At 44.5% G+C, this 14,874-nt stretch overlaps 1 protein-coding gene across 1 annotated transcript in view; it reads right to left on the reverse strand.

The window, feature by feature from the left end:
* Positions 1-14,874, reverse strand: part of LOC111975478 (collagen alpha-1(XXIV) chain) — a 120,666-nt gene that overhangs the window by 19,319 nt on the left and 86,473 nt on the right. Inside the window, exons 11-13 of the mRNA XM_070447431.1 lie at positions 12,158-12,211; positions 11,432-11,476; positions 10,597-10,650 (exon numbers count right to left, since the gene is read on the reverse strand). Of these exons, the coding sequence (XP_070303532.1) occupies positions 10,597-10,650; positions 11,432-11,476; positions 12,158-12,211 (153 nt within the window). The remainder of the gene's footprint in view (positions 1-10,596; positions 10,651-11,431; positions 11,477-12,157; positions 12,212-14,874) is intronic.

Consider the following 14,874-nt stretch of genomic DNA (forward strand, 5'->3'; position numbering starts at 1 on the left):
ACACACAGGATAATAAAGCTTTTCTCCAAATGACTATATCATGCAGGCTGGCACACCCAGATACAGCTAATCATACTACACAACTCTCTTCTTCACTGCTTGTACGTCTACATTAAACAATGCTTTTACAGTGGTTTTACAGTGTATTTACAGTGCTTTTACAGTGCTTTTTAAATGAATAAAAAGGCTCAGAACAAACAGAAGAGAAGAAACAAAGTTGATCATCTGCAGCATACTTTTCCGGCTCAATAAAGATATCGCCTCTAACTGCTGTTTTGAATGAACTCTGCCCACTAATCTTAATGGATTACATATCATCTCAACACATTGAGCTCTAAGACATTACAGACCGCTGGGCATGGGCTGAGCTCATCCATCCAGAGGTATACAGTACATTTACACGCACACTAATAATTCGATATTACAGTTTTTCTCAATTGTTTACACACTAAAACTGGCCCATGAGGCACAATGACCCAAACCTGTATCTCATTTAGTAGAACCATCCACCAAATCTGCAATACTACTGGCACATGTTTTGTTTAACACTCAGATTYCAATTCTATAACAAATATCTGGGAAAATACAACACACAATTATCTACCTTTGGTACAATCTTCACAACTAAGATATCTTGTGTGTAAATGAAAAACAACACTGTTCAACAAACTAAGCTCAATTACCAATTGATCACCTTCACATGTTCAAACACTAATTACGTACATGTTCACTTTGCYATCAGASCTTTGGTATGGATAAACAGGCCACKGGTGAGAACTCCTGTGTTTCCAGAACAACGGAAGCAAACTTGGTAGAGGTAGAGGTATAGGTGGAGGTATAGGGGGATGTGGAGGTAGAGATGGGAGGTAGAGGTGGAGGTGGAGTAATAGGTGGAGGTATAGGGGGAATGTGAGGTAGAAGATGGCAGGTACGAGGTGGAGGTGGAGGTATACGGTGGGGTAAGAGGGATGAGGTATAGGTAGAAGGTGGGGGTAGAGGTAGAGATGGGGTATAGGTGGAGGTGGGGGTAGAGGATAGGGTAGAGGTTATAAGGGTTTTTTAAGAGGGTAAGGTTAGAGATTGGAGGTATAGGGGAGGTGGGGGTAGAGGTAGAGGTAGAGGTATAGGTAGAGGTAAGGGTAGAGATGCGAGGTATAGGTGGAGGTGGGGGTAGAGGTAGAGGTGGAGGTATAGGAGAGGTGGAGTATAGGTAGAGGTAGAGTAGAGGTAGAGTGGGGTGGAGGTGGAGGTATAGGTGGAGGTATAGGTGAGGTGGAGGTATAGTAGAGGAGAGTGGAGGTGGAGGTGGAGGTGGAGGTAGAGGTGGAGGTATGGTAGAGGTGAGGTATAGGCAGAGGTAGAGGTGGAGGAGAGGTGGAGGTGGAGGTATAGTAGAGGTGGAGGTATAGGTAGAGGTGGAGGTATAGGTAGAGGTGGAGGTGGGGGTAGAGGTGGAGGTGGAGGTAGAGGTGGAGGTGGGGGTAGAGGTGGAGGTAGAGGTGGAGGTAGAGGTGGAGGTATAGATGGAGGTAGAGGTGGAGGTATAAGTAGAGGTGGAGGTAGAGGTGAGGTATAGGTAGGTAGAGGTGGGTGAGGTGGAGAGGTAGGGTAGAGAATACAGGTGGAGGTGGGGGTAGAGGGGGGGTAGAGGTGGGTAGAGTGGAGGTGAGGTGGAGGTAGAGGTGGAGGTGGGGGTGGAGGTAAAGGTAGAGGTGGAGGTTGGAGATAGAGGTGGAGGTGGAGGGTAGAGGTGTAGGTAAGATTGGAGGTGGAGGTATAGGTGGAGGTGGGGGTAGAGGTGGAGGTGGAGGTGGGGGTAGAGGTAAAAGGTAGAGGTGGAGGTTATACGTAAGGTGGAAGGTAGAGGTATAGGTGGAGGTAGAGGTGCAGGTGGAGGTAGAGGTGGAGGTGGGGTAGACGTACAGGTGGAGGTTGGGGTAGAGGGTGGAGGTAGAGGTGGAGGTGGAGGTAGAGGTGGGGGTGGGGGGTGAGAGGTAAAGGTAGAGGTAGAGGTGGAGGTACTAGGTGGAGGTAGAGGTGGAGGTGGAGGTAGAGGTGGAGGTATAAGATGGAGGTAGAGGTGGAGGTATAGGTGAGGTGGGGGTAGGAGTGGAGGTATAGTAGATTGTGGAGGTTAGAGGTGGAGGTATAGGTGGAGGTAGAGGTGGAGTGGAGGTGAAGGTAGAGGTGGAGGTGGGGTAGAGATACAGGTGGAGGTGGGGGTAGAGGTAGAGGTATAGGTAGAAGTGGGGGTGGCGATAGAGGTAGAGGTGGAGGTAGAGGTGGGGGTAGAGGTAGAGATGGAGGTAGAGGTGGGGGTAGAGGTAGAGGTGGAGGTGGAGGTGGGGATAGAGATGAGGTAGAGGTATAGATGGAGGTGGAGGTAGAGATGGAGGTAGAGGTATAGGTGGAGGTAGAGTGGAGAGGTGGGGGTAGAGGTAGAGGTAGAGATGGAGGTAATAGGTAGAGGTGGTGGTAGAGGTAGAGGTAGAGGTTATAGGTAGAGGTGGGGGTAGAGGTAGAGGTGGAGGTAGAGGTGGAGGTAGAGGTTGGGGTAGAGGTAGAGGTAGAGGTAGAGGTGGAGATGGATGTAGAGATGAGGTAAGGTAGAGGGAGAATGGATGTAGAGATGAGGTAGAGGTTGAGGTGGAGGTGGAGGTGGAGGTAGAGATGGAGGTAGAGGTGGAGGTGGAGTTGGAGATGGGGGTAGAGGTAGAGTTATAGGTAGAGGTTGTGGTAGAGGTAGAGGTGGAGGTATAGTTAGAGGTGGTGGTAGAGGTGGAGGTATAGGTGGAGGTAGAGATGGGGGTAGAGGTGGAGGTGGAGGTGGGGGTAGAGGTCGAGGTGGAGGTGGGGGTAGAGGTGGAGGAGGAGTGGAGTTAGAGAGGGAGGTAGAGGGGGAGGTGGAGGTGGATGTGGGGGTAGAGGTGGAGGTGGAGGTAGAGGTGGGGGTAGAGATGGATGTTGAGGTGGGGGTAGGTAGAGGTGGAGGTGGAGGTGGATGTGGAGGTAGAGGTGGGGGTAGAGGTGGAGGTGGAGGTAGAGTGGGAGGTGGGGGTAGAGATGGATGTGGAGGTAGGGGTAGGTAGAGGTGGAGGTGGGGGTAAAGGTGGAGGTGGTGGTAGAGGTGGTGGAGGTGGAGGTGGTGGTAGAGGTGGAGGTAGAGGTGGAGGTGGAGGTGGTGGTAGAGGTGGTGGAGGTGGTGGAGGTGGAGGAAGGAGGTGGTGGTAGAGGTGGAGGTGGAGGTGGTGGTAGAGGTAAAGGTGGAGGTGGGGGTAAAGGTGGAGGTGGTGGTAGAGGTGGAGGTGGGTGGAGGTGGTTGGTGGTAGAGGTGGTGGTAGAGGTGGTGGAGGTGGTGGAGGTGGAGGAGGAGGTGGTGGTAGAGGTGGAGGGTGGAGGTGGTGGTAGAGGTGGTAGAGGTGGAGGAGGAGGTGGTGGAGGTAGAGGTGGTGGTAGAGGTGGTGGTAGAGGTGGTAGAGGTGGAGGAGGAGGTGGTGGTAGAGGTGGTAGAGGTGGAGGAGGAAGGTGGTGGTAGAGGTGGTAGAGGTGGAGGTGGAGGTAGAGGTGGTGGTAGAGGGTGGTAGAGATGGGGTAGAGGTGGTGGTAGAGGTGGAGGTGGAGGTGGAGGTGGTGGTGAGGTGGAGGTGGAGGTGGTGGTAGAGGTGGAGGTGGAGGTGGAGGTGGAGGTGGTGGTGGTGGTAGAGGTGGAGGTGGAGGTGGTGGTAGAGGTGAGGTGGAGGTGGTGGTAGAGGTGGTGGAGGAGGTGGGAGAGGTGGAGGTTGGAGGTGGTGGTAGAGGTGGTGGAGGAAGACAAGAACAAGGAGAGTAATCTCTGATGATATTCGGGCGACTGTGAAAATATCACCTGTGATGATGAAAATCTGTGGCCAGACCAAAACAACAGACATGACTGATTTTGTTTTCTCAATGGAGTGTTTGTTTCTTGATTTATGATTTAGATTTGACAGTTTCTTTATCTATACAATTGATCTAACATACAGTACAGTAGTACAAATAGGAATATTTTTCTTCCTTTACATTGGCAAAATATATTTACTGTATGTTTGCTTATTGTTTGATGTATTGAGTCATGTTGAAATATAAAACATAAAAATGTTTTGCATTTGTGTTCATTTCTTGTTTGAGTACACACAAACAATATACAGTATAACAACATCTTAACTGTACACTGAAATAGGTTCTGATAGTAGTGTTTTGAATARGTCACATTAGTGTTWTCTCGGTTGTCACTTTAATTTTCTATTTTATTTCACGTTTATTTAACCAGGTAGGCCAGTTGAGAACAAGTTCTCATTTACAACTGCGACCTGGCCAAGATAAAGCCAAGCAGTGCGACAAAAARAACACAGAGTTACACATGGGATAAACAATCGTACAGTCAATAACACAACAGAAAAATCTATATGCAGTGTGTGCAAATMAAGTAAGGAGGTAAGGCAATAAATAGGCCAATAGCGGCGAAGTAATTACAATTTAGCAATTTACACTGTAGTAAAAAATGTGCAGATGAGGATGTGCAAGTAGAAATACTGGTGTGCAAAAGAGCAGAAAAACAAAAACAAATATGGGGATGAGGTAGGTAGTTGGTTGGTTGGATGGGCTATTTACAGATGGGCTAAGTTAGATCCATTTGATGTGTGTGTGTTTCATTTTGTGCTGGGAGTACATGATTTTGATTACTGTGTTTAATTTTGCAAGATGTCTGTGAGGTTTGGGGAAATTGGCTAAATGTTTTGTGTTTTGTGTTTAGAGTTTTGAGTACCTGATATGTAGTTTCAGAAAATGTGTGTTAACAATTTGGAAAAACTGATTATGGCACTTGGCCAAGTATGGCATTAGTAAAAGGTGGAGTAAAAACCTTACTCTGCTTATCTTAATCTTAATCTGCGTCAGGTCATAATCGAAGTAAGTATACACCAATTAAAACACCTGGCTTTCTGAGCAATCTTTCCAATTGTTAGGACATGTAAAGGCCTTAATCAGAGTTCCAGCAGTGTATTTGATCTGTGCATGTGCTAGCACCAGCAGTGTATTTGATCTGTGCATGTGCTAGCACTGTAGGAGTAAATGAGATGTATAGGACAGCACATAGATGTATAAAATGGCTGAACATTAAAAATAGACCACAGTAATGAAAGGGKGAGACACATGGTCTGCTGACCTGACACTAATGATAAAGAGACACATGGTCTGCTGACCTGACACTAATGATAAAGAGACACATGGTCTGCTGACCTGACACTAATGATAGAGAGACACATGGTCTGCTGACCTGACACTAATGATAAAGAGATTCATAGTCAGCTGCTTCTAAAAAAGAGCCTATAGGACAGAATCGCTGATTCCAATAAAGGCAAACTGAACAAAGAGTACATTGACACATTAATGAAAGGAAGTGAGACATTATGCTGAGACACTAAAAGATAGAGGGTCCAGCCACCATTATAATCTAACTGAAAACAGATATGGCGTTATTGGGCGTGAACAAGTAGGAAGTTTGAACTAAAAGATAATGGTTGGTGAAAGACTTAAGAAAAGAAAGGTAATTGCATAAGGATGACATAAACTATGTGTGTATAAATATAACAGCTGGTTCTGGAAATTGTGTGTTCCGCGGGACATCCGGCTGGCAATGCTCTGTATTAAAAGCCTAATTGATTTCACAATTCTTACGAGTGTTATATTTCTGAGACGATGTTCACGACAGCACCAGCAGTGTATTTGATCTGGCATGTGCTAGCACCAGCAGTGTATTTGATCTGTGCATGTGGCCCGCTAATCGTTAGCTTTCTTATCGGCTGCTATCTGAATAAGTATATCGGACAATTTTTTTCTTGGGTCACTATATCTATTTTGCCAATTGGATTGATCCCTCTCCACACGGAACCCCACTAATCTACCGACGGAAACGCATGAGGTGTCTAAAAAATAGACCTCCATCCTATGCTATCTTGCTACCGATAGCCATCTACCGCCAGCTGTCTGGATCGCCGTGACCCCAACCAACCTCTACTCACTGGACCCTTATTGATCACTCGATTAAGCATCCTCTCCTTAATGTAAATATGCCTTGTCTATGCTGTTCTGGGTAGTGTTTACTGGGTTATTTCACTGTAAAGCCTCTAGCCCTGCTCACTATACCATATCCAACCTTTCATTCCACCACCCACATATGCGATGACATCACCTGGTTTCAATGATGTTTCTAGAGACAATATCTCTCTCATCATCACTCAATACCTAGGTTTACCTCCACTGTATTCACATCCTACCATACCTTGTCTGTACATTATTCCTTGAAGCTATTTTATCGCACCCAGAAACGTCCTTTTACTCTCTGTTCTAGACGTTCTAGACGACCAATTCTCATAGCTTTTAGCCGTACCCTTATCCTACTCCTCCTCTTTCCTCTGTGATGTAGAGGTGAATCCAGGCCCTGCAGTACCTAGCTCCACTCCTATTCCGCCAGCGCTCTCTTTTGATGACTTCTGTAACCGTAATAGCCTTGGTTTCATGCATGTTAACATTAGAAGCCCCTCCCTAAGTTTGTTTTGTTCACTGCTTTAGCACACTCTGCCAACCCGGATGTTTTAGCCGTGTCTGAATCCTGGCTTTAGAAAGACCACCAAAAATTCTGACATTTTCATCCCCAACTACAAGATTTTCAGACAAGATGAACGGCCAAAGGGGCGGGTTGCAATCTACTGCAAGGATTGCCTGCAGAGTTCTGTTTTACTACCAGGTCTGTTCCCAAACAATTTGAACTTCTACTTTTAAAAATCCACCTCTCTAAAAACAAGTCTCTCACCGTTGCCGCCTGCTATAGACCACCCTCTGCCCCCAGCTGTGCTCTGGACACCATATGGTAACTGATTGCCCCCCATCTATCTTCAGAGCTCGTGCTGCTAGGCGACCTAAATTGGAACATGCTTAACACCCCAGCCATCCTACAATCTAAGCTTGATCCCTCAATCTCACACAAATTATCAATGAACCTCCAGTACCACCCCAATTCCGTAAACACTGGTACCCCATAGATATCATCCTAACCAACTTGCCCTCCAATACACCTCTGCTGTTTTCAACCAAGATCTCAGCGATCACTGCCTCATTGCCTGCATCCGTAATGGGTCAGCGGTCAAACGACCACCCCTCATCACTATCAAACGCTCCCTAAAACACTTCAGCGAGCAGGCCTTTCTAATCGACCTGGCCGAGTATCCTGGAAGGATATTGATCTCATCCCGTCAGTAGAGGATGCCTGAATATCACCATCTTGAATAAGCATGCCCCATTCAAGAAATTTTGAACCAGGAACAGATATAGCCCTGTTTCTCTCCTGACCTGACTGCCCTTAACCAACAGAAAAACATCCTATGGCGTTCTGCATTAGCATCGAACTGCCCCCGTGATATGCAACTTTTCAGAAGCTAGAAACCAATATACACAGGCAGTTAGAAAAGCCAAGGCTAGTTTTTCAAGCAGAAATTTGCTTCCTGCAACACAAAAATCAAAAAGGTTCTGGGACACTGTAAAGTCCATGGAGAATAAGAACACCTCCTCCCAGCTTCCAACTGCACTGAAGATAGGAAACACTGTCACCAACGACAAAACCACTATAATTGAGAATTCAATAAGCATTTTTCTACGGCTGGCCATGCTTTCCACCTGGCTACCCCTACCCCGGTCAACAGCACTGCCCTCCCCTCTGCTACTCGCCCAAGCCTTCCCCATTTCTCTTTCTCCCAAATACAGTCAGGTGATGTTCTGAAAGACTGCAAAATCTGGACCCTTACAAATCAGCCGGGCTAGATAATCTGGACCCTTTCTTCACAAACTATCTGCTGAAATTGTTGCCACCCCTATTACTAGCCTTCAACCTCTCTTCGTCGTGCGTCTGAGATTCCCAAAGATTGGAAAGCAGCTGCGGTTATCCCCCTCTTCAAATGGGGGGACACTCTTGACCCTAACAGCTACAGACCTATATCTATCCTACCTTGCCTTTCTAAGGTCTTCGAAAGCCAAGTCAACAAACAGATTACCGACCATTTCGAATCCCACCATACCTTCTCCACTATGCAATCTCGTTTCAGAGCTGGTCATGGGTGCACCTCAGCCACGCTCAAGGTCATAAACGATATCTTAACCGCCATCGATAGGAAACAGTACTGGTGCAGCCGTATCATTGACCTGGCCAAGGCTTTTGACTCTGTCAATCACCACATCCTCATCGGCAGACTCGACAGCCTTGGTTTCTCTAATGATTGCCTCGCCTGGTTCACCAACTACTTCTCTGATCGAGTTCAGTGTGTCAAATCGGAGGGTCTGTTGTCCGGGCCTCTGGCAGTCTCTATGGGGGTGCCACAGGGTTCAATTCTTGGACCGACTCCTTTCTCTGTATACATCAATGATGTCGCTCTTGCTGCTGGTGATTCCTGATCCACCTCTACGCAGACGACACTATTTTGTATACTTCTGGCCCTTCTTTTGACACTGTGTTAACAACCCTCCAGGCGAGCTTCAATGGCGTACAGCTCTCCTTCCGTGGCCTCCAATTGCTCTTAATATACAAGTAAAACTAAATGCATGCTCTTCAAACCGATCGCTGCCTGCACCTGCCCGCCTGTCCAACATCACTACTCTGGACGGCTCTGACTTAGAATATGTGGACAACTACAAATACCTAGGGTTCTGGTTAGACTGTAAACTCTCCTTCCAGACTCACATCAAACATCTCCAATCCAAAGTTAAATCTAGAATTGGCTTCCTATTCCGCAACAAAGCATCCTTCACTCATGCTGCCAAACATACCCTTGTAAAACTGACCATCCTACCAATCCTCGACTTCGGTGATGTCATTTACAAAATAGCCTCCAAAACCCTACTCAATAAATTGGATGCAGTCTATCACAGTGCCATCCGTTTTGTCACCAAGCCCCATATACTACCCACCACTGCGACCTGTACACTCTCGTGCTGGCCCTCGCTTCATACTCGTCGCCAAACCCACTGGCTCCAGGTCATCTACAAGACCCTGCTAGGTAAAGTCCCCCTTATCTCAGCTCGCTGGTCACCATAGCAGCACCTACCTGTAGCACGCGCTCCAGCAAAGTATATCTCTCTGGTCACCCCCAAAACCAATTCTTCCTTTGGCCGCCTCTCCTTCCAGTTCTCTGCTGCCAATGACTGGAACGAACTACAAAAATCTCTGAAACTGGAAACACTTGTCTCCCTCACTAGCTTTAAGCACCAGCTGTCAGAGCAGCTCATAGATTACTGCACCTGTACATAGCCCATCTATAATTTAGCCCAAACACTACCTCTTACCACCTACTGTATTTATTATTTATTTTGCTCCTTGCACCCATTATTTCTATCTCTACTTTACACTTTCTTCCACTGCAAACCAACCATTCCAGTGTTTTTTTAACTTGCTATATTGTATTTACTTCGCCACCATGGCCTTTTTTTATATTTTTATTTATATATATATTTTATATATTTTGTTTGCCTTCACCTCCCTTATCCACCTCACTTGCTCACATTGTATATAGACTTATTTTTCACTGTATTATTGACTGTATGTTTGTTTTACTCCATGTGTAACTATATGTTGTTGTATGTGTCGAACTGCTTTGCTTTATCTTGGCCAGGTCGCAATTGTAAATGAGAACGTGTTCTCAATTTGCCTACCTGGTTAAATAAAGGTGAAATAAAAAAATAAAAAAATAAAAAAATGTGCTAGCACCAGCAGTGTATTTGATCTGTGCATGTGCTAGCACCAGCAGTGATTTGATCTGTGCATGTTGCGAGCCACCAGGCAGTGTATTTGATCTGTGCATGTGCTAGCACCAGCAGTGTATTTGATCTGTACATGTGCTAGCACCAGCAGCGCAAGCTTCCTTATTTTTCCCAAGTGAAGTGAGTTTGGAAAAACTGAAAGTATGCATCTTAGAAATAATTTTCACATATGAACTTTATATGTCCGAACTCAGAATCAAATAGCGTTCCCAAAAATAACATGGTCACTGTGGTAGAATGTCTATTTTGATTGGTTATTTTCTGCATTRATCAAAGTCCCATCAGTAGCCTGATTTCAGATGTGTGTCCACGTAAACAGGATTAAGGAAATCATTTGTCTTGCAAAGCATGTCAACTTTTAAATCGATCTATTATATTAATCTGACTAATCATATTATTGTGTGCGTGTAAGCATACTCAATGACAGATCCAGAAACATAGACAGTGCAGGGAGTGTTCTAATCTAAACCATACAGAGGTTGTATAGAGTCATCCCTAGCATTTCTGAGGCCAAATGAGAACAACTACTCTGTCTACAGCAGGATACACATTACATTTCTCAGCCCAGCTCAGCTCAGCCCAGCCCAGCTCAGCCCAGTTCAGCCCAGCTCAGCCCAGCTCAGCTCTGCAAAGCTAATCTATCAAAAGACATAGGGCATCTAAAGCAGGGCTGCACTAAATACTTCCTGGAGGGTCTGAGTTTTTACTAGAGATTGAATAGAGTCCACAAACTTGGCAACAGGTTAAGAGGAGGAGGAGGGACGTAGATCTTACCTCGTCGCCATCAGGACCAGGAGGACCCCTTTCACCAACACCCCCAACAACTCCCTGGACACAAAACAAAAGTTATTCATTACACAATTTTAAGGCCCTCCCTGCCTGCCTACACAATGATCTTTATTGCATATTGTGTGATGTTCTGATGAGTCCTAACCCCCTGTTGCTAGGCTACCTGCTTCCCTATGTAAGGACTTTGGTTACTCTCTCTGTATCTGAGACACTGTTTTCCTATGCCACCCTGACTGGCACTGAGAGAGAATCACTCAAATGCCGAACAAAATGCCAGGCTACGCATAAACTCCTGTTGTTGGCATCCTGTCCAGAGGTTGTTTTTATTTCACGAGTAATCTTTTATTTTTGTCTGTGTGTGATTTTTTTATTTTGTCACTGACTGTGTCGAGTGAATTTGCACATTAGCAGCAAACACTCAGAGCATACAAATTATGTCGGGCTTCCTGTGTTGAGGGTAAAGTACTGCTTCTTTAGGAAAATCTGATGTACATGTTTAGGGGTTGTGTAACCCTTCTTTCCCACCGGTATTTCCCCCTCTCCTCACGCCACCTCCTCTAATTTTTTTCTTCTCTCCTCACGCCTCCTCCTCTCATTATTTTCTCCTCTCCCTTCCCATCCACTTCTCTGTCAGGAGCTGTAGTGATRCAACCCCCTCCAGTTACCCCCCAGCCTTCCACCATCTTGATAGCAAATTACTTTTTCCACAATTTGGACCACAGTTATTGACAGAGATGAATGTGGCATGTTCCCCTTTTACCTCTCCAGTAATATCTCTGGGTTCAAAGCTGTGTGGTGTGGGTGTAGTGGGATCCGTTACCTGTCTTCCTTTGGGACCGTTCTTCCCAACCGGACCGGGAATACCCTGGAAAAAAAATAAAAAGGGAAAATGTAACTTAACTCTCAGGTGTGGAAAAGTGAATGCCATTTACTAAGTAATTCATATGAAAAGATTCTATCCTAAAGGCCTCCCCCACAGAATAAATGAATGTATGTTCTTGATTGGACATTACTGCCAGGCTAAGAGAGCAAGCTGAGTTATTAGGGGATCATAAACACTGTACTACCCTCCAAAGACGTTTTATTTATTTCATGATGGAAGAGCATATTTTCCACTCATACAACAATGTGGAAAATGTAGTTATTAGACATTTTATTGTCCTTATGGAAGAACTCCCTGAGGAGAGATCAATGTACTTGGATCAACTGCTTTGTAAGTATCAGCAAACATTTGTATCTATAAATAAGTTACAATTAACAAGGCCAACCACATATTTTCCTGTTGCTTCATAGCTCCAAAACAGATTAAATACAACATGAATTGCCTTTGGTTAGATCAGAGTTTCCCTATATTTATGACCCTCAACCCTTATCTACATGGAAGGTTCAAGAGGAGTATAACCAGTAGTCTTGGTTATATCCTAGACTTAATCCAAATAGACAGCATAATGGATCATTCCTGACAGACACTTAATTAGGTGCACATATGAATCAAGGTTGCCTAGTTAAATAAAGGTTAACTAAAAAATAAAAAGGTGATACTTACTCTCTCCCCTTCTAGCCCTGGTGGACCAGCTATACCAGGAGGACCAATGAAACCCTGAAACAAAAACACACATTAGTTACAGGTGAACCCGTTTGAACATCTGTAACACTTTACCTGGAGGTATACTGCAAAGTCATGAGCATGTAAGACCTCTTAATAAAGTCTTATAATCATATCTAACATCTAAGGAAGACATCATTTGGACAGATTGTACAAATGTAAAGTCTTGCCTCCCAATCCCACTTCCCCAAAAATATTAATGTAAATATTGGACTTTAAATTGTGTTTATTCAGTTCTATTGAGCCATTTACTTTATGTTGGTATTCTTATCTTTTATTATTTCTTATTGTTGTTGCATTGTGGAGAAGGAACATGTAAGTAAGCATTTTGTTGGACAGTGTATACCATGTGTATCCCATACATATGACTAGTAAAACCTGAAACATGTCTTTACTTTGTCTATTGATGGATTAGGACAGGGGGGCGTTACTGAACTGTAGCATAGCTGTACTGAACTGAACATTCATCAGTCACCCACAGACAGTGGAAGTTTAACAGGAATGCTGTTGAACCTACAGTACAGCACACACAGAGATAAATCACCATATATCTGATGGTACAGTACTCACAGATGTAGGATCTCAATTTGATCACCCTGTTGCCGAAGAACTTTCGTGCAAGGTTTAAAAAGGCTTCTGAAATGTGTAATTTACACTATGAAATTTCAGACTTGATTTTCCCTGACTAAAAATGTATCAACCCCTATAAAAATGTATATTAACTATATCCACACAAAATTTAACATTTCCAGTTTCTGCAGGATTATTTTTCTTGTGTAGCAAACTGGCTCAAATTAAGATCCTACATATGTACATGTACAGTACCAGTCAAAGGTTTGGACACACCTACTCATTCAAGGGTTTTTCTTTATTTAATATATTGTAGAATAATAATGACGACATCAAAACTTTAAAAGTAGACATGATGACAGCTTTGATGACAGCTTTGCACCCTCTTGGCCTTCTCTCAACGAGCTTCATGAGGTAGTCACCTGGAATGCATTTCAATTAACAGATGTGCCTGTTAATTTGTGGAATTTCTTTCCTTCTTAATGTGTTTGGGCCAATCAGTTGTGTTGTGACAAGGTAGGGTGGTACACAGAAGATAGCTCTATTTGGTAAAAGACCAAGTCCATATTATGGCAAGAACAGCTCAAATAAGGAAAGAGAAATGACAGTCCATCATTACTTTAAGACATGAAGGACAGTCAATGCGGAACATTTCAAGAACCTTCTTGAAGTGCAGTCGTAAAAACCATCAAACACTATGATGTAACTGGCTCTCATGAGGACCGCCAGAGGAAAGGAAGACCCAGAGTTACCTCTGCTGCAGAGGATAAGTTCATTAGAGTTACCAGCCTCAGAAATTGCAGCCCAAATAAATGCTTCACATAGTTCAAGTAACATTTTTGGTTCCAACCACCGTTTCTTTGTGAGACACATAGTAGCTGAACGGATGATAGTGTGTAGTTCCCACCATGAAGCATGGAGGAGGAGGTGTGATGGTGTGGGGGTGCTTTGCTGGTGACAGTGTCAGGGATTTATTTAGAATTCAAGCCACACTTAATTAGTATGGCTACCACAGCATTCTGCAGTGATACGCCATCCCATCTGGTTTATGCTTAGTGGGACAATCATTTGTTTTCAACAGGACCAAGACCCAACACACCTCCAGGCTGTGTAAGGGCTATTTGACCAAGAAGGTGAGGGATGAAGTGCTGTATCAGATGACCTGGCCTCCACAATCACCCGACATGAACCCAATTGAGATGGTTTGGGATGAGTTGGACCGCAGAGTGAAGGAAAAGCAGCCAACAAGTGCTCAGCATATGTGGGAATTCCTTCAAGACTGTTGGAAAAGCATTCCAGGCATAACTGGTTGAGAAAATGCCAAGAGTGTGCAAAGCTGTCATCAAGGCAAAGGGTGGCTACTTGAAGTATCTAAAATCTAAAATATATTTTGATTTGTTTAACACTTTTTTTGGTTACTACATTATTCCATGTGTTATTTCATAGTTTTGATGTCGTCACTATTATTCTACAATGTAGAAAATAGTAAGATAAACCCTTGAATGAGTAGGTGTGTCCAAACTTTTTACTGGTACTGTATATAAACCACCATATCTCTGATGGTACAGTACATACAGATAAACAGTTGTGACATCCTGCAGACTGTTGAAAACCTGAGCAGATGTATCTGAAGCACATCGAACCGGTAGGGTCTCTGAACTCATTGAGCCCTGCGTTTCAGGTGAGTTAATGTATGTAGCTAGAGGAACCCTGTCGTGGTTCTAACCAGATCAAAGATCAGTGATGATGATATTCACCTATTCTAGTGCTGGCATGTGCATGTGTGCACATAAGTACACACACGCAAGTCCACAGAAATGTTAGCCTAAAGTCAATCATTCAGCCTAATGATACATTGTCTGACATCATGGACAGATTTGAAAGGGATAGATCTCTCTCTTTCGGCCTCTTCTTTCTCTCGTTCTTCCATCTTTCTGCCAGGGGATCTATCAACCCTGGTCTTATTGAGCTGAAACAGCTGTCTGTTTCATGGCTAGATCAGCAGGTGGACTGGTCAGCCATGCTGCTAGATCAGCAGGTGGACTGGTCAGCCATGCTGCTAGATCAGCAGGTGGACTGGTCAGCCA

The sequence above is a fragment of the Salvelinus sp. IW2-2015 genome, linkage group LG16 (genome assembly GCF_002910315.2).
Source record: "Salvelinus sp. IW2-2015 linkage group LG16, ASM291031v2, whole genome shotgun sequence".
Taxonomy (NCBI): Eukaryota; Metazoa; Chordata; class Actinopteri; order Salmoniformes; family Salmonidae; genus Salvelinus; species Salvelinus sp. IW2-2015.